The sequence below is a fragment of the Pezoporus wallicus genome, unplaced genomic scaffold (assembly GCF_028554395.1).
Source record: "Pezoporus wallicus isolate ANWC-B61680 ecotype Strahan unplaced genomic scaffold, APGP_CSIRO_Pwel_v1 contig_5767, whole genome shotgun sequence".
Classification (NCBI taxonomy): Eukaryota; Metazoa; Chordata; class Aves; order Psittaciformes; family Psittacidae; genus Pezoporus; species Pezoporus wallicus.
The window spans coordinates 3,562,021-3,582,040 of NW_026640599.1; the positions used below are offsets into that span (position 1 = coordinate 3,562,021).

Genomic DNA, 20,020 nt, shown 5'->3' on the forward strand with positions numbered 1-20,020 from the left:
GGCAGCCCCAAAGGAAACGGTAACGTGTGGAGCATGTGTCCCCTGGGAAATGGGATTTGGTCACTGCTCTTCCTCCAATGCCTGCTCCAGCTGTTTTTTCATTTCATTCTGCTGCAGTGGCATTTAACCATTTCTCACTCTCACTTGCCCACACCCTAGTGGGGAGGAATGCAAGGAGAGGAGGAATGAATCCCAGTTGTGCTCTGTAGCACAACTAATGTTGTGCTGGGACTTTCTGGGGCTGCTGGGGGTAATATATCAAGGATTAAGAGGGAAAGTGTATTGCGTTTATGTGGCAAGGTTCTGGTGGTGGTTGGGCTGCAGGGGTCACTTCTGTGTGAAATGACCAGTGCTGACCTCGTGTTAGACACAGCCAGTTCTAAGGCAGACCCACTGCTACTCATCACTGATGCTGGTAATGCCAATGTGATAACGTATTTAAGACAGGGTAAAAGAGGCTGTACAGCAGCTGAGAGAAAGAGGAGTGAGAAAATACGAGAGAAACAGCTCTGCAAACACCAAGGTCCATGAAGAAGGAGGGGAAGAGGAACTCCAGCCACCAAAGCAGAGATTCTCCTGCAGACTGTGGTGCAGACCATGTTGAGGCAGGCTGTCCTGTTGTAGCCTACAGAGATCCACAGTGGAGCAGATATCCACACTGCAGCCTGTAGAGGACCCACATTCGAGTAGGTGGATATGCCGTGAAGGAAGCTGCAGCCTGCAGGAGCTGAAGTCCATGCAGGAGCAAGTCTTCTGGCAGGAATCATGGCCCATGGGGACCCACAATGAAGAAGTCCATTGCTAAAGGACTGTACCCCATGGAAAGGACCCATGCTGGAGCAGCTCTTGGAGAACTGTGGCCTGTTAGAAGTCCCCATGTTGGAGAAGTTCATGATGAGCTGCATTGTGTGGAAGGAAGCCCATGCCAGGGCAGGAGAAGAGAGTGAGGATGAAGTAGTGTTAGAGATGATCTGCGATGAACTGACTGCAACCCCCATTCCCCATCCCTGTGTGCTACCTGGGGGGAGGAGGCAGAAGAACTGGAAGTGGAGTCTGAGGAGATGGGATGGGGGAAAATGTTTTTGTCTTTACTTTTATTTCTCAGTATCCTACTTTTACAATTGACTGTCAATAAATTACATTAATGTTCCCCAAGCTGAGTCTGTTCTGCCTATAGCATTAATTGTGGAGTGATCTCCCTGTCCTTATCTCAGTCCACAAGCTTTTAATCTTATTTGATCATCCCATCTTACTGACAAAGTGGAGTGAGGGACTGGCTTGGTGGGCACCTGGCAGTCAGCTGAAGTTAACTGACCACAGAGAGAAATGAAGATCCAATCACTACTATTTTGAGAGGAAAATATGTTAGCAGCACCTTGAGAAAAAAATTACCTGTAAGATAATCAAGGCATTCCAACAATTTCTTCTCCCTGGTAAAATCAAGTGCGAAGGTATCGAAAGTGTCGTTGAGATTAATTTCAGGAATTAGAACCTGGGAGGATGCAGTTGCCATGGAAACCCTATAATGAAAAGAAGATGTCTTTCAGCATTCAAGACAATAACTTCTACATCAAGGTAGGACCTGACCATTATGATTGCTGTCACTTCTCAAGAAGCTTGACAAAAAACTTTTTACATGTATTTTATTTCTATGGTTGAAGTTAGGAGCTTCCCCTGCAGTTTATTTTTGCAAGAAGTATCTCCAGGAAAAATCTCTTACTACTCAGCTTTTGCATAACATGTAGTGTCCTATCAGTTTTTAACAAAATACTGATAAAGCAGCAATATACCTTGAATTGTCCCCTTGTAGTCACCCACTGAAACAAAGTAGAACCATTTTCATATGTGTTTTAAGCAATCCTGAAAGATTCTGAATCTCTCCCAACCCTTATTTTCCCAAGCAGCTTTTTGCTCCAGGCATTCCTTGGCACTCCTGTCCCAAAGGCAGATCCCTGCACCTCCTCAGTTGTTCATCACAGCACATTGCTGTTAACTTCAAAAGCACGGGGGACACATAAAACAAGCAGATGTCATCACAGTTTATTTTGAAAGGCTTTTCCCTGTAAAGCATGTGTGCATACTAACATTTCCTCCAAAATTGAAGTTTCCTTCCCCATTTAATTTCAGGAGCGACATTGACTTTTTGTCTGTCCAGCTGTATGAATTTAAAGAGACGAGCTTTCACAAGAAAACAGCCACCAGGATGGATTGATTTTTCAGCTCCTTCAGCTTGGTATCTCAAAATAGATGTTACTGGAGAGCTGGATACTGGATATGCTTACAGCAAGTTTGGTCCATTTAAGCAAAGAGATTATCAGACCTCATGTTATACCACAGAACTTTGTTCCAGTTTGGAGGTAAACATACAACCATGCACACAATCCATATCCATTTTCTGTCACTCATGACACAACAGATCAAAATATTTTGATTGCTTCAATTAACATTTTCCCAAATTACAGTATTTCTCTGCAGACAGGGCTCAAATTTGGGTACCAGGCCAAAGAGCTACCAAGAGCTATGTTGTCATATCTTTCATGTGTAGTATTTCAGGAAAATACAGTTAGGAAAATAAAAAACTGAGCTGCACATCTCATTGTCTTCAGCATAGTTTTCAAAAACACTGCTGAGGAGGTTTGCTAGTCAATAATTCTTGTTATACAGTTTTCAGCACTGCTCTCTGGCAGCTGTGGTTGTAGAACTTCGTTTGAAGTAGATCCTAGTACAGATAAAATATCTTGGTTGGGTATTTTTAGAGAGAATAATTAAAGTACTTTTTTGCCCCATGTATTTAGAGGGAAAAATACCTTGAACTCTTTCACGTCTTCGTTTGTTTTTTTTTTTTCTCCCCCATCCCCCAGTAGTTTTTCTGCAATTACACTATGGCATTTTTACATCTAGTAGGAAAAAAAACACATCCATTTCTTGCAGGCAAAAGTTTGTCTTGGGGCAAACTCAGGGCGATGTACACCTCTGCAAAGTTAGGAAAAGCCTTACTGACAAGCCAGCATTAAGGTATCTAAGATTAAGGGCTTCTTTGTATATGTCCATAAAGCACATATGGAGTGTGTGAAGAAGACCATATCACCAGGCCCTTTTGGACTGGTTTTTGGGGCTACACAAAAGGTGCACTGTGAGTACATGTGTTAAAGCCAGTTTTTGGTGAGCTCAAGAGCTTGCAGTTTCAGGCACCATGTCACCATGTTAGGTTTAGAGGACTGAATTTCCTCTTGTAATTCTGCCTGCTCTATCTGACACTGTACTTGGTTGGAAATCGTTTTTATAGGATAAATGTGTTTCACCCACTGTAAATAATGCACAACCTAAATCACTGTAGTGTATGTAACGTCTTTGCTTACACAGTTACCTGTTGGGCTTACAACAGAGAATATTACGCTGCAGTTACTTTGAAATATGTGAATGAAGAAATGCAATGAGCATAATTTCAGGAGACTGTTTTAGCTGCTGGAGCTCAGGCCCTGGAGAGACTGTTATATAAGCACTCTAGAAGCAAACAAAATATTGCTCACTACATGACAACTCAGAGAATTACATGTGGGGAATAATTTATTAATCAGACTTCGTCTCTTTTTCCTCTTGCAATTTGTCTACAAGCACTTGGTTTCAACCCCCCCCCCCCCCAGTTTTATCCACTGCTTGATATGATTCTTTGAATTTCAAGGTTTTCACAGCCATCTCATTACAGACAGCAATCTGTGAAAGTCAAGAATTAGATTTGATTGGGCACATATGTCAGCTGGTCTCATGTCTGTACTCTGAGTATCTCTCCTGTGACTGTATTTATGATGCAATTGTTCATGTTTACAAGTTCAAAATGGAGCTTCTTTTTATATTCTCCAATAGTGAGTTACAAAGCTTCGTGTTTCTGCATATTTCTGTTCCCCTGAATATTGAAAAAGGACAGACTCCCACCTTCATCTTTTTACTTATCATACTCACATGGTAGTTTTACTGTCAGCTTCAGTTGGGATGTCACAACGTACCTTGGTGACAGAATATAAACCAAGATCTAAATCTGACAGATCACATGTGATCCATGGCCTTGCCTTGTCTTCCCTTCCTTTGCTATGCTTTTCTCAACAGATTTTCAATTTTCTGAATCTGTAATGAGCAACACAGTGTTGCTGGCTTATTTATAAATTTTATTAAATAGCTTTGTTGAAACCCTATATTCAGAGAATCTGCATACAGCACTCCAGAGTAAGTGACAGAAGACAAATAATAAAAGCAGGGAATTTCATGCTTCAAATTCATTGAAAACTGGCTGGACAATGTGAAGATATAATGTGAACCCAGAGATTAAAAAAACAGCTGAATGAATGAGCACAATTTTCATAGCTTTTTCTTCATTGTCCAGATACATTCTCTTTTTTTTTTTTTGTTTTCCTGACTTGTGGCTGAACAGGCTGAGAATTCCAACAGACCATTTTTTCTTCAGAAAATGCTGCTGAAATTCAGTGTAATGTTTCAGCCTTTACAACACTGCACTGAAAAAACAGACCAAATTTTCTGAAGCACAGAAAGACTTGCTCCTGGAAAGACTTGCTCCCTTGTTTTCACTCCTTGATATATCTGGCATGCTGGAGAGGAGCTAGGATCCTAGAAGCACCCACAGACTCAACACAGCAGCTGCCCTAAGCTTCCAGACACTCAGGCTGTTGAATCTCCAACTGTTTGAGTGGGCTACCTCAGAGAGGCATGTTTCAGGTTCTTAACGTTACACATTTCATTACCTCGCCACTCATTATTTTGTGAAGAATATGAATCCATTAAGATAATTGAGAATTTCTTCTAAGGAATGTACTTGCTGACTGATTTCAGCTTCCAGAAACCTCTTTTTTTTTTGTTGTGTGTTTAGCAGCAGACATCTGCTTGGCAGCCTCCTTCCTTTGTACATGCTAGTACTGTTCAGACTCATTTCGCAACCTTCTTTGACTGATCCTCTTTTCAAAGAAATGTTCTGATTTAACAGTACAGTAAGGTCCTTCCCACTCTGGTGCAGCACAAAGTAGTGTTTTGAGGGAATGTGTCAATTAATCTTCTGCCTTTGACCACATCTGTGGTAGGACAAGACAATACAGCAACTATGACAACCTGTCTGCTTTAAACTGAGGTTTTTCTATTTATTGAAAGGACACCTTCTTTACCTTTCAGTGATATTTTTAGCAGTTTGCAGGAAGCGAGCATGATCATTCTCCTTCAGTGACTGTTCAGCCTGAGAGATGAGGGATGTCGAGCGCTCAATGCACTGTTTGCAGTTCGCAATCTGCTGAGCCAGTTTTCTCAACCTCACCACCTTTAGTGGAAACATAAGAAAACAGTCACATCTCTAAAGTCACAAATCATAATTGCATTTGCACTGCCGAGGCAAAGCTGGAATGCAAAGGGGAATTAAGATGAATGGCTTCGCTGACAGGAGCTTCTTTCACACTAGCTTGATGGTGAGCCCCATGTAGCCACGTAACATTTTTAATAAAGGGACAGGCGCACCCTTTCTGCCTCAAATTTTCCACATGGAAAACAGGGGAGAGCCAAAACAAGCACAGCTGGCCTACTTTTCTACAGAAGAAACGTCATTTCCTTTTACTTTCTGCTTACATGATAACCAAGGGCTATTCAGATAACCATTTCCCTGAAGTGATGAGATCTGTATTAGAGGCATCTTATAGATTAACTACTTCTTTTTCTTTTTCTTTTTTCCTGTTACTGAGGTTTCATAAAAAATAATCTGAAAATAAATTTGACAGAAAAAGATTCTTCAATTCTACCAGCAATACATGTCTGTCCTTCTCATTATGTGCTTTTAATCAAACAGGGTGTTTCTTGTTGGATATTTTTAACTGGACAAAAGCACGGTAGTGCTGGAGAGCTAGCTGATTATTATTACTGCAAACACATGTGCTGAAGACAAACACAGTAGATGTGACTGCAGTCATTAGCTGAAAGGTTAGGGAGGGGCACAGCCAATCCTCTATTTAAAGACAATGCTGGCTAGCAAAACTTCTAGTTCCTGAAAGGTCTGGGAGTTTCTCCCATTGTTAATCACATTGGGATCATAGTTTGAACAGGAGTAAGAAATAGGAAGGAAATGAAATAATTCTGGTGTTTAGAAAGACATTAAGACGCAGTTACATGCAAAATGAGAAAACTAACAACCGAGTGGATTGGCAGAAATATCTAAATTTATAATCCAGATAACATTTCCAATCTCAGCAGTTACAGCTCTAGCTATGAAGTTGCTGAGTTGAATTTCAGATGTAATTGCATCCTAGGCAGAGATAAGGGTATCTTAGTGCACCTACCCAACAGCAGAAACCAGTAGGAAGATAAACCTTTTGGAATATTTTCAAAAAGAAAACACTGGCTGATTACTGTCTTGTCACACTGGTATTTCCTCTATATATGGAACAATAAAGGGAGAAAAATGCTGGGAAAGCATAAAGATTTTGATAATCCTAATATTCTGATAAGCTTCTAGGATGAACTAATGCCATAATGTTTTCTCTAACTGCATTTGCAGAGATTACTATTTGGCCTACACAAGTCTAATAAGGGAAAAGTTCATTGCAGTATTAAGTAGCTCACCTCTTTACTTACTTATTGATTAACAAAGCAATAAACTGAAATAAATGCTATCTTGCGAGCGTTTACCAATTAGAAGGCATGCCATAATTTGTGGGGTCTATATATAAACAATGTTTTTTGTTTGTTTGATTCTTGTTTCTATCTTCTTCAAGAAGTCTAGTGATGATAAACTTTAAAAGGAAGAGTCTCATCTCACCAACTCCCCACCCACTCTCCCAATAACAGGAATGATGTCTGCACCAAAATTATCTATCTATTTGATATTATTTGTTTGTTTGTTTTCCCTGTTACATGCTCTGTGAAAATTTATAGGTTTTGGGTGATAGGTGAGATTAAGGATGGAGCTGCGTCACACTGTCAGACTCCTGTCTGAATCTGCAGCTTTGGAGGCATAGCTAGGACTTTATACCTGATCATTTCCAGCTCTGTATCCATAACTGTAGTCCTAAAGACAAATTTGTCATGCCCTACCTTCCAGAAAGACTCTTAGTCACGGGCCCCTTTAAAAAGATACATTGGGCATAATTTCCTGTGGCTTTTCACATGGGTCTTTTGAATACCTGTAACTTTCAACATAGGTAACATTTGGAGCAAAGCATTCCAGAACTTTACTGGACCTTCACTGATGCCACCTTTGGTTGAACACGGTAGAAGAAAGAATAGGGATAGATTCTGATAACAGCTATATTCAAATAAATTTGGAGTCAATTGTATTAAAATTTTCCATACTCTAATGGACATTAGAACACATCTTTGCAAGCAATAGATTTTTTAAAAGCAACTCATGCATATAGAACAAATCCAAATTAGTAGAAAGTTTTCTGCTTCATTGGAAGCACAGCTGGTCTCACTGCACAGAGAAAGAGAACTGAAACAATAATGCAGAAGGCTATCTTTTCCATTTTGAAGGGAATTATGTTTTGTTAACAGCATAAGTAAATTCAGGTTCTGTCACACAGCATACAGTACCTGTGGTTTCAAATGTGCTTAAGTCAGCCCTTGCCTACAGGCTTTTCATTTCAAGTTAATTGGAATATCTTGACAGCCGCATGAACCATTTAACCTGCTCTTGACTTTATTCCTTTCCTGAGCTTTTCCCACACAAGAAGAGTTTATATTTGACTTAGTTAGTTTAGCAGTTAAAGAGTAAACGCAATGAAGCTAGAAAATAAGGACATTAATTCAACTCTAATGTGTTTCTGAGTTAACAGGTAGCTAACAACATGTGTTGAAACTTGAATATTAGAGATATTTCCTGTTCAATACATTTGTCGCTAATAATTGTAACTCAGTAATTAGAAATGCATCCTTCATTGCACCCCTGCATATTTTTGAATAACTTTTTTTTTGTAAATAAGTTAGACTTCCTATTCTTAAGAATGACAACGATTGAAAAAAAAATTATAATATTTTAACAAATAAAGTATCTACACTAGAATATTCATGTAGATAATTGCCAGCCATGATACCAACTGTTGTGACACACTGTGAAAATGAAAACTTTGGAGGAAACACTTTCAGCCATGTAACAGAGTGAAGAAATCATTAATTAGTCATCATTCTATTATCATTTACTGATGGTGACATAATTTCTGTATTTACCCTTAAAAATCATAATCACATTTAGTAAGATAAATGCCAAACAAAGTGTTGAGGTCTAGGATACCAATCCTGATATATTTCATTCCTCTTTCCATGAAAGCAGCAGTACCCAGGACCACATAAGGACTTTTACAAATTTGTGTTAGTAGTGCCTGAGGTCAAAAATCCGTAAATATGAGGAAGCAGTATTGACCTACTTATGGTCTAAAGAATAAAAGCTTTTACCTTTCCTTCCTTGATTTTGGTTCCAATTATTTGTCGCCTTTGCTGGATTATTTCAATGAGCTGGTCACATTCTTCCATCAACTTGGTTTCTTGGCGGGATGCATTTACCTGCAAAGCAAGCCATTATGATTAGGAAAATCTTTAACATATTCCTTTTCCCAGTTTAAAACCTGTCATTTCTAAATGTTAGGTTTGACTTTTTTTTTTTTTTTTCCTCCTTTATGTGTGTAATCTCTATGTTATTCTTCTTTTCCCTGTCCTGGATTTTGTGAAACACTGAAATAAGTCTAAATGTCTTGTTTGTAGGAGATAAGACTTGCAAATAGATACTTCTCAGGTATTTCTAACTCAAGTGAGAAAATCTGGTCCTATGAGTACTGAGTGATGTCAGTTACAGTGGGCATCAGTGAGAAGTGAAGGCTCTTCAGGAGCTGCTTAACATAGCAGTTGTTTCAAGCCGTATATAGGACTGCAGTGAATATTAATACACGTAAGAGCAAAAGTACTGCATCAGACAGTCCATCTAGTGAAGTATGCTGTTTCTCACTGTAAGTGCTAGCATCTGCTAGTAAAGCATCTTAGGAAGAAGTCCCAACATATGTGATGACTCCTGTGATTATTTTCTCATCCTCTATCCTTTTGGAGCTCAGTTTTCCTGAACCAGACACAATTTCTACATCATTACTAATCCTCAGAAGAGTCATATTCTGTGGATTTTTTTAGTCTCTTCTTCAATCCCTGAAAACTCGAAGTATGCCCCCCATCCTACAGCAATGTGCACCAGAGCTTAACTAGCAGTGAAGTGAACAACTGCCTCCCCTAGAGGGATTTGAACCTGTCTCCTTCCAGCTGCATGTAATAATCCCAAGTATTTTTACTGGAAAGGACAGTGAACTACTGACACCTATGCACAATCTGTGTGCTGCTTGTGCTTTTATAGATCACTATAAAAGAAGACCTCTTACATTGAAAACCCTTAAGTGATTCAGTTTTTCCTTGTATGAAAGTTGTACCATCCTTGTTTTAAATCATCCTTGTTTTTATTCTCTGAAACTTTGCCAGATCTATCATGTCCTTTTTGATATGGGGAACAGAACTATACTAAGTATTCAAGGTGCAAACTATGGAGTTATATAGTAGCACAACAGGTTCTCTACTTCATCTTGGTTACTTTTGTAATGGTTCCTAATGTTTGATTTGCTGAATTTACACTTGAAAATACTGTTTATTTTCATTGTCCATACAGTGGTTCCTGACAGATTCAAATTACCAAAGAGCCAAATGACATTACCACGTTGTGTGTATTGACTCATTATTACCACTTTGCCTCAGATAGATAGAAAATAATAGCTGTACTACTCATGTAGTTTCTTACAGTATAAATATATGAGCCAGTGAAACTTTTTAATGCAAAAAAACTCACAAAGTACATTAGCTTTCTATGGAAAATATGGACCTTTGTGGAAAACTTAAAATGGAAAAGTTTTGGTTCTCAGCTGAAAATGTTTTGTTTCTGGGGAAGATTGATTTTTTTCCCAGTGAAAAGCCAACATTCTATATGACAAGAAAAATGTACTTCCCCACCAGCAATACTATGTATATCTTACATGTATGTACAATGAGTCAGCAAAAAAGGCAAAAAGTTCTGATCATAGAATAAAGAGAAATTTAAAGAGGTGATTTCAGAGCTGTTTCCATTTGCACTTTGCGAGAAGGTGGACAGCCTTCATTCCTGCATCCATGACCAATTGCTCCTAGGGCAATGTCACCTTTTATTTTTACCTAGTAAGAGCTAGTGGTGAACTACAGCACGGAATAGTTCCAGGTGGCAAGTAACCATATAGTAACTATATTTCTCCCCTTGGTTATTTTTCAGTCCAATGGGGGTCCCTTGATCAGCCTCAGCCTCTGTTTTTCCTTTTCTTCCAACGTGTTTAAACATGCATTTACCTGTAAGCACATCATGGAGCTCACTAAGATTAAGCGAATGTGTATTTATCAGAATTTGGACCACAGCCAATTTTACAAATACCCATATTATGTGAAATCCCCTGGGCAAAGAGGGAACTTGTACACAAAAGCCTGTTTTCATTAAGGTTTTGGATTATCCTTCTCAAATCTTCATAAAATTAAAGTTGATTGCATATTTTGCAGGCTTAACTATTAAGTAAGATATCAGGATTATAAAGAGAAAATAAATTTGATTTTGGAAGGGATCAGATGGCTCTGAAAGTGCTGGGGAGATCTGCAGATAGTAAGCAAAGATGTAGCAAGTACTTCCACAATGCAGTTTTAGGTGCCTATTTATCTCCTTGCATTAACTCTTTGCTCTACCTGACTTCCCACCATGGTCCATAAGGAGAGACAGACCATGAATCATCTCACCCAAAGCCTCTGGCAGTGCCTGTGTCTCCCCACTGACCACTCAAGGATCTTAGAAGTCAGTCATCACTGTCCCTCCTATTCCTCCTCTCCTAGTCATCCCAGCACTCTGGGATCTCATCTCGTCATCACACCCTCCTGTCATGAACCATATTCTGGCATGAAACTCTGCAGAGCTGTTTTCAACATGCCGTCCAGCGCACCAGTTTCCCCAGCCCTGACTCCAGTTTCACTTGCAGACTAAATTCCACCAAGAATCAGGGAATCCCAAATGGGCTCAGTCAGGGGCAGCGATTATACCCACTGTACATGGGTGTAACTCCGTCTGTGTCAATATTGAGGTCTGCTCCCACCAGAGCCAATTTTGGCACTTAATTACAGTAACACTTCAGAGGTTTTTTGAGTAGCTTCCACTCAAAGTGTTACTTCTGTCACCATTTACATCACCAATTCATTTTGTTGAGCACATCTAATTAATCTTTGGGGCAACTGTCATGAAACATACAGAAAGGTTAAATCAACATTATTTCATTTAATGTTCTGATTGGCTTGAATAATAGCATATTAATTAAATAGTAAAACCTTCTAAGAAAAAAACACATGGAAAAAACCGTTGGATTTCTTATGCACTGACTGCAGACTTCTCTTTTCTTTGAAATCTAAAACGTTTACTCTTTTATAAACTTAGTTTGAAGACATTTCCAATGTTATTACTCGCACAAGCTTATTAAAAGTGAAAAGAATATTCCAAAATTATTTGATAGGTCTGAGCTTTATATGAAAACCCCCACTTTTAATCTGGGGGCTTTTCTCAAGTTGAAACACTCCTTAATCAAATTTTCAGCCTACAAGGCCTCTGATTCAGTAATAACTTTATAACTGAGTGCATGCCTAGCTTTAAGTGCACCCTATTAGCTGTGGCCCTAAAAGGACTATTTGTGAGATTACCATTGGATATTGTTTACTTGTATGTTTCTGAGGAGTCAGATGTCAGACCAAAAAGCCACAGGCACGGAGCAGGGCTTGGCTGTACAGGTGCTACAGAAATACCAGAATAAAGCTCTGCCTTCTGCTTGAGTCCTTTGATGAACAGCAACCTTGACAATAACTTCCAGCTGGGGCTGGCCAAGGAATGCAAGTTCTGTCTGGTGAAAATATTTGAGGTTTTACATTCTACATTTTTCCACATTAAAAGCAAACCCGCTTTCCAAGGAGTTCATTAAAAGTCTGGAGGCTGCGCTGCTCATTTTGGTTGTGGGAAGCTCTGAACCATACAGAGCAGACTTCATCTGGGCTTCCTCCATCCCAGATGAATGCTGACTCTTTAATCTGAGATATCTATTGCTTGAGAGTTTATGCTAGACTTCAGGACATCTTTCTGTAACAAAATTTAATGATATGAATACACTTAGTTTTGGAATCAACCAATTCCTTAAAATCCATGTACAGAACTACTTCAAACCTGAAGCTTTGTGTTTTGTAGTATCACTTTTATAAACTTCTCTTCAGTCAGTTTTAAAGCTGACTAGGAGGCCTTGTTATGATTTAGCAAAAATTATGACTTCTCTACTACAAACAAGAAAGCAAGGACTGATTCTAGTCCTGCTGCTTTTGTGGTGAATTTATTCCTGTTTCTGTAATATCTGAAGACCTCAAACAGTTTACTGAAAAAAACAAAGAAGTAAAACTGTTCAGGGCTCTCTCCAGGTTTTCTAGACAGATGGATAGGTGCTGCTGGCCCTTGCCTCAGGGAGTGGGTGTAGAAGAAAAAGAAAAATGGGGGTTCCTCAGATGTCTGACAGGGAGCTGGATACAAGCCCTCCTGACCTGAAGGGGAGGGACAGGCCAGTTGTTCTGAGCTTCACGAGCTGAGAACTGCTTTGGAAAGTGTTCTGCTCTCTACAGAGACTTCCTTGGCTTTCATCTTCAGAGACCTGAGTTAAATTGCAGCTTAGGTCATAAGAAAATGAATGTGGTGGTTTCGAAGTCCCCAGCAGATGTTTGGGAAAGCACAGAACTACAATATGGCTGGATGTTCAAGGTTACAGTGGAGCTTGTGTGAGAGGGCTAGATTCATTCCCATGAACACTTTCTCAAATAATATACTGGAATCAAAGGATCTTTTAGTGAATTTTCCTTGCAGGAGCAAAACTCTGCCTCTGAGATTCTTTATAGGTGAGGCAATTTTCTCTGCCAGTGGAAATGAACATGTGTCAAAAAGGCAAATAATCTCTAAAAGTCAAGCAAAATAAGATACCCAAAATTAGGGTGGGAAGCTTTTTAAAGACTCCACTCTCTGGCATAATTTCATCAAAACTAGAGTGATTTTTATTCATTAGTCCTCTGCTGGTTACGCAAAATGGAAGAAAGTAGGTTGTGAACTTTGGAAAGTGAGGTATGAATTTGAGTCTCAGCTTTACTATTTAAAAATGGTCTCAGTCCCTCAAAAATAATTTCTTCACAGCTGTGGCTATACAGGTTAAGGATGAGATATCAGCTTTATTTTATGGGTTAAATTTCATGGTTATAGAATTACTATATACTCACAAATAAATAAAACTATCAGAAAAGCAAATTGCAATGATTTCACTTAATTATCATAACCTCATTGCCACATGGTTCACTCTAGATTTTGAGCCTGAATTCCTTCTTATACCAAAACCAAAACCAGAAAAAATCCAAAACCAAACAAAAACCCAACCTAAAGTGATGACATATAATGGCCAGTACCTATAGGAAAACTTTCTTCATTGTCCTGTTTTCTTGGATGAGAGTCTAGATGAATTAAAGGATTATACTCAACTAGAGAATAGAGAAAGGCCTATTATTTTTTCAGTTACTCCATGCTGTAAAGTGAATAACTTTTCTTCATAGAGTCCAATACACTGAAGTAATGTTTTAACATCATCCATGTTTCATTAATTTATTTAATGAAATACGAAGGATGATTAATATGCATTTCTGAATACATGTTGTCCTGGGTTCAGCAGTAGCAGTCATTTTTCTCCTTCTTGGTAGCTGGTGTGGTGTAGTGCTGTGTTTTGACTTTCGGCTCAGGAAGAGAGCTGATAACAATGATGTTTTGGTTTGGCCAAGGACTTTGTGAGGCTCATGCTCTGCTAGGGAGGAGGGAAAGCCGTGAGGAAGCAGAGATGGGGCACCTGACCCAGGCTAGCCAAAGAGGTATTCACGTCATGCCCGGGGTGGGGGGTAACTGGGAGTTACCCGGAAGGACACGGGCTTCTGGGTCGGACTCGTTTCTTGGCCGGTGCTATCCTATTCTCTTCCCTTGTTATTTTCCCTTATCGTTGTAGTTGGTGGTAGCGGTGGTGATTTGTGTTGTACATTGGTTGCTGGACTGTTCTTGTCTCAACCCGTAGGAGTTGCACCCTTTCGATCCTCCTCCCCGTTCCTCCGGGAGTGGGGAAGGGGAGAGCCCTGGGGGAGGGTGGTGGGGGGTGGTGTCCTTTGATTGCTCTCAGCCCAGCACCACTCACTGGGAGTGAGTGAACAAGCTGTCTGGCTAGGGTTTAAACCATGACACATATCTTCCCTTTCTTTTTATGGATGACTGGGCTGAATGAGAGCCATGGATTCAAACTTCTTTCACTTCATATCCCTGTTTGATATTATGGGTTATTAAATTTTGTCTTCTGTAGAGCAAAAGCAACTCTTGGAATAAAGCTTTTTCAGACTTTACCTAGTCTAAGTGTAAAACTGATCTTATCTGTTATGACAAACAATGCCTTTGGAAATATTTGATATTAATCAGATTGCCATCTGAATGGATCACCTACAACTCTTTTATTCTGAATCCCTGCAAAAGAAAAAAGAATAGTCATCTCCCATTTCAAATGTGCCCGCGGCTTTGTTTTTATTTGCATTCCACATCTATCTCTAACTAGGAGAACTGTGTTTAGAGGCAGTCTTGGAGCAGGTTAAACAAAGGTCACTGCTAAAATACAGCAACTTACTCTAGCTACTTAGGAATTTTTGTGAATAAAGAATTAATTAGGCTAGGATATCTAACCTACTTTGGGTCAGACTGATAAGACTATCTTCCCCAATCTTGACTAAAAGTAAACTTTTTTAGAAGTTTTAAATACTCATGTTACTTACTAAAATATTAAAGTTTTTTGTCCCACTCTGCTTTGAAGCACACTGTTGAGAAGCTAATCAGCAAGATACCTAGCAGTTCTCTAGCAACATTTACAATTTAACCACAAAACCAAACCAAACCAAAACAAAAGTTTCATGGAAAACAAACAAATTGTTTTATAGGAATTCCACTAACAACATAAAAAAAAATCTAAAACTCAGGTGATCTGGAAAGTTCTTACAAAGAGCTACTCCAGGGATGTTTATTCTGACAGCTGTAAAGCCCATTGACTAGGCTTGCTTCAATGAACCAAGTATTGCTTTTATAAAACACAAATACAGCATCCTGTTGGAACCATAGCTGACACTTCTCAGGATAGGAAAGCACACCAGAGGAAAAACATTTATTGCAAGACAAACTATTGTTTCACAACTGGGTTAAACTGCCCTGGGATCATGCTGCCAAAAAGAAAAAAGGTATTCCCTGTTTTCCACAGGAGCTGGTGTGGCCACCTGGAGAAATGGCTGAGCTCACCTGTCTGACACAATAGGGAGGGCAGTAACAGACGTGGGGAAGACTTTGAGCAACAATGAGGCTTAAAATCAGATTAAGCTGTTTGTGAAACTAAGCCCTAGGAGGAATGTTGTTTTTTCAAAATGCAGTAAAAAGGTCATATTAATTATTTATTTTCAGTCATTATGTTTGTCCTTTATGCTAGTCCTTTCTTTGAAACTAAATAATAAAAATATATTTTGAACAATATTTACTTATTTATTGTTTTTATTTTGCTTTCCTGCTGATACTAAGCCTTTGTCTTGCACTGAGCAAAATACTCCCCTTAGCGTGCTTCATTTAGGGTAGAAAACCAAAACCAACTAAATAATCATTGAAGTTCAAAGGACTGCCCATCCTTTGATGAAAATTAAGCCAGTGCCTTTGTAACCAACAGTTTAGTGCTTAAAATTCTCATTCAGGATCTGGAGTCTTTAGCCTAGTGTTTAACATACTTACTAAAAGACCAATGCTTTTGGTCTCCTTGCTGCTGTAATTGCAGTTTAGCTGTTTCTGTTGGGCAGAAAAAGGAGGAACTCAGGAGTATTTTGTTCCAATAAAGGTAAATGTCACAAAGACAGAGGGCTCCAAAAAGTAACAACATTTTGACTGACAGGTTATATTCTCTAATGGCAGGAACAAAATATTACCTGCTCCTTTAGAAACAGTGAACTAAACCCCATTTTCTTGTCTAAGGACAAGGTTTTGCAGGCATATTCGTCTAACACAAATGTGAACAAATACATGTGTATGAATGTGAGACAGAGGGAGAGATGGAGTGAAAGAGATGTCCAGTTGAGTTGGAGCCCAGTAACGAGTGGTGTCCCTCAGGGATCGGTGTTGGGATTGGTCCTGTTCGACATCTTTGTCGCTGACATGGACAGTGGGATTGAGTGCGCCCTCAGCAAGTTTGCCGATGACACCAAGCTGTGTGGTTCAGTTGATACACTGGAGGGAAGGAATGCCATCCAGAGGGACCTTGACACGCTTGTGAGGTGGGCTGATGCCAACCTCATGAAGTTTAACCATGCCAAGTGCAAGGTCCTACACCTGGGTTGGAGCAATCCCAGGCACAGCTACAGGTTGGGCAGAGAAGAGATTCAGAGCAGCCCTGCGGAGAAGGACTTGGGGGTGTTGGTCAATGAGAAAATGAACATGAGCCGGCTTCACTGTGTGCTCGCAGCCCAGAAAGCCAACCGTATCCTGGGCTGCATCAAAAGGAGCGTGACCAGCAGGTCAAAGGAGGTGATTCTGCCCCTCTACTCTGCTCTCATGAGACCTCACTTGGAGTATTGTGTGCAGTTCTGGTGTCCTCAACATAAAAAGGACATGGAACTGTTGGAACAAGTCCAGAGGAGGGCCACGAGGATGATCAGTGGCCTGGAGCACCTCCCGTATGAAGACAGGCTGAGAAAGTTGGGGCTGTTCAGCCTGGAGAAGAGAAGGCTGCATGGAGACCTCATAGCAGCCTTCCAGTATCTGAAGGGGGCCTATAAGGATACTGGGGAGGGACTCTTCATTAGGGACTGTAGTGACAGAACAAGGGGTAATGGGTTAAAACTTAAACAGGGGAAGTTTAGACTGGATATAAGGAGGATGTTCTTTCCTGTGAGGGTGGTGAGGCACTGGAATGGGTTGCCCAGGGAGGTAGTCAATGCTCCATCTCTGGCGGTGTTCAGGGCCAGGTTGGACAGAGCCTTGGGTGACATGGTTTAGTGTGAGGTGTCTCTGCCCATGGCAGGGGGTTTGGAGCTAGAAGATCTGAAGGTCCTTTCCAACCCTACCTATTCTCTGACTCTATGAAAGGGAACCAGTCACCTTAGGAGGCAATGGCAATTGCTGCTATTAATTTATATATAATCCGTGTGACATATTATCATAATTATGACACCAATTTCCAGAAGTTACGAAACAGTTGTAGATGCAACAACATATTCCAGTATATGCCATAAAATGTTTGCATAGCCGCTGCAGATCTATATACATATAGGACCACCTATACATTTAATTAGTTATTTGTGAAAGCAGTCAAATAATCCTTTAGGCAAATAATATTTGACTACAAGGCTAGAGAGCTTACTGGGCATGCAACTTAGGACATCCTTGAATCAATTTTCTGTATTGCCACATGCCATGCAGCATGTTTTGTCAGTTTTTATTTCTGAAGTTTCTCTTTTTTCTAATGCTATATAAAATTACGACTGACTAAAGCTTACTTGAGATTTTCATTGAATGAAATCAAGTTTTATGAGAATGGAATTAAATATAGAGCTAAAATAATTAGAAACCAAAAGTGGATCATGCCATATATTTCATCTAAATAATGTTAATAGAGAAAGTGTCTCTTGTACCCTCTCTCATTAGAAACTGTCTTAGGAAAAAAATGCTGTAAATCCGTCCCTAGGGTTTTATGCACATCATGAAGTTTGCTAATTACTCTCTTATTGAGAGCAAGAACTCCCAATTTCCTTTAAGTCATATTTTCCTGTTTCACCAATCAAAAAATGTCAGTTACTTCCAGCACTTAAATATAGCAAATAAATTTAACTGCTGAACAAGCTTCTCCACAAAAATGGAAGATCCCGGGGCAGACGAAAAAACAACTTTCTGTGGAGCTGCTTTCCAAGTTATCTGTCCCGCATATTTCACAGTGATGATAAACACTTACTTAACCAATTGCCCCTTTCCTACTATCTAAAAAACTCCAGCACCCCAGCAAAGTAAATTCCTCATTCCAGACTATCAGTGGTCACCTTTGTATGACTATGAAGGCCATTTGCTGTGATTCAGACACCAGGATTTACACACAGATTTTCCTAATGAGGACTTGGACTTTGACAGAAATGGTCCTAAGACACAAGAAAAGGAGTGAGTACCATGAAACTTAGTGAAAGAAGAGTAGCTGCTGGTTTTTATTGTCACAGACAAAGCCTCTTTATTGTTTGAGTGTCCTCAGGGTATCATGCTGACAGACTAGTTTTGATTTTGCTGTTCCTCAAGTAAGAGAAACGCTATATTTATCTTATATAAAAACTGATGAAGACATTTTGTTACAAAATTTCAATAAGCTATCTGGTAGCTCAAGTCTTACCAGAAACTTGAATTTTCATTGTTTATAATTCTCCCATTTCTGATGAGCCACACGCACACAAAAGGCAACACCAGGATTTCCCAGGTGCTGCCATCTTCTGTTTACCACTTTTGCACTGCTGTTGTTAGACTGATTTAAACTGTCTCATATACGTGTGTTCAGTATCTGTGCTAGTGAAATAAAGAGTCTTCCAATATACTACTGTTTGGTTTTGGGTTGGGTTTTTCTGGGGAGGTGATTATACAAGATGTCTATAAAAAAAAAAAGCCTTCAACACACACAAAACCGATTTTTGACTAGGAACTTTATGCTGAGATTTAGCCTACAGCAAATCTTTAGAAGTGATCCAGAAAGTTTAGATTTCCATTACAAACAAAGCAAAGGATGCTGCAGTCGGAGAATTTTACAGTTAGAGGAAAATGCTTTCCCTTCTTTATACAACAAAAAATGATTTTGCAGCAGTGTCCAGAATTTGTTTCCTGTGACATCTGGTGAATTGAAAACAAACAGAAAGACTGAGATACAGATGTTACAAAGCTGTCTACAACAAACCCTATTTCCTTTCCCCTCCCCCCTAGATAATTGCTCTAATTTTTCTTCCAGCTGAGTTCAGATTATGTTGCTGGCTAACAGATGAGAGAAGCTTCATGGTATTGACTAAATAACAGACATTTAATCATGTATTTCCTATAACAGATGAGGAAAAATGTCCAGAAACAAAACTCAAATTGCTCAGAAAAAAAAAACAAAAGAGTAACTGGCAAAGGAGGATCATGCTCAAATTTGTGCCTTATGCCAATAAATGTAATGATCTAAAGGATGTTTGCAGAAGCCTCACACATTCATAGAAGCAACGCGTCTTGGGAACTATGACAAAGGAGCAGATCTGCTGTGACATAGCACTTTGTCAGCCAGAGAAACTTGTGACACTAAAACCAGTGGGAGAACCTAAGCACTTAACAGCATTAAATACTTCCCTGCTTCATCTGAGAACTGGCTAACTCCGGAGCTGCATACAGATGAGAAATGCTCAGGCCATCAGAGCAGGATGGAGCTCCCACTGCTTTGCATGTGGCAGGTATGCAGGGGAAGGTGGCAGTGCTGCAAGGTGCCTCCAGCACATGGTGAGAGGAATGGAGACCTAGCAGTGGCTTGGTATAGCCACAGGGATGATGTCACCCAGGAATTGACCTATATTGGCATATCCTAGGCCTGTCAATCACAATTTTACAATAGTGGTTTTGCAAGATTTGTCCAAGGCTCACTGAGAAATTTTCAGCTATTCCATGAGCAATTTGCATGGCACATTTGTTGTAAGTGAATTACTACGGCTGTGCTTGACCCAGTGGGACTGGATCCAGCAAGACCTTCTTCTCCCTCAGCTGTGGTAGAGGGCTCATACCTAGGCTGTTAATATATGCCAAAGCATAAATACAGAATCTTAGTATAATTAGGGTTGGAAG

General features: G+C 39.7%; 1 protein-coding gene across 3 annotated transcripts in view; it reads right to left on the reverse strand.

The window, feature by feature from the left end:
- The window catches only part of MID1 (midline 1), a 246,926-nt gene that overhangs the window by 19,669 nt on the left and 207,237 nt on the right, over window positions 1-20,020 (reverse strand). For all 3 annotated transcript variants that reach the window (XM_057419564.1, XM_057419565.1, XM_057419563.1), the window contains exons 4-6: window positions 8,434-8,541; window positions 5,169-5,317; window positions 1,393-1,520 (exon numbers count right to left, since the gene is read on the reverse strand). In XM_057419564.1, coding sequence (XP_057275547.1) covers window positions 1,393-1,520; window positions 5,169-5,317; window positions 8,434-8,541 — 385 coding nt within the window. The remainder of the gene's footprint in view (window positions 1-1,392; window positions 1,521-5,168; window positions 5,318-8,433; window positions 8,542-20,020) is intronic.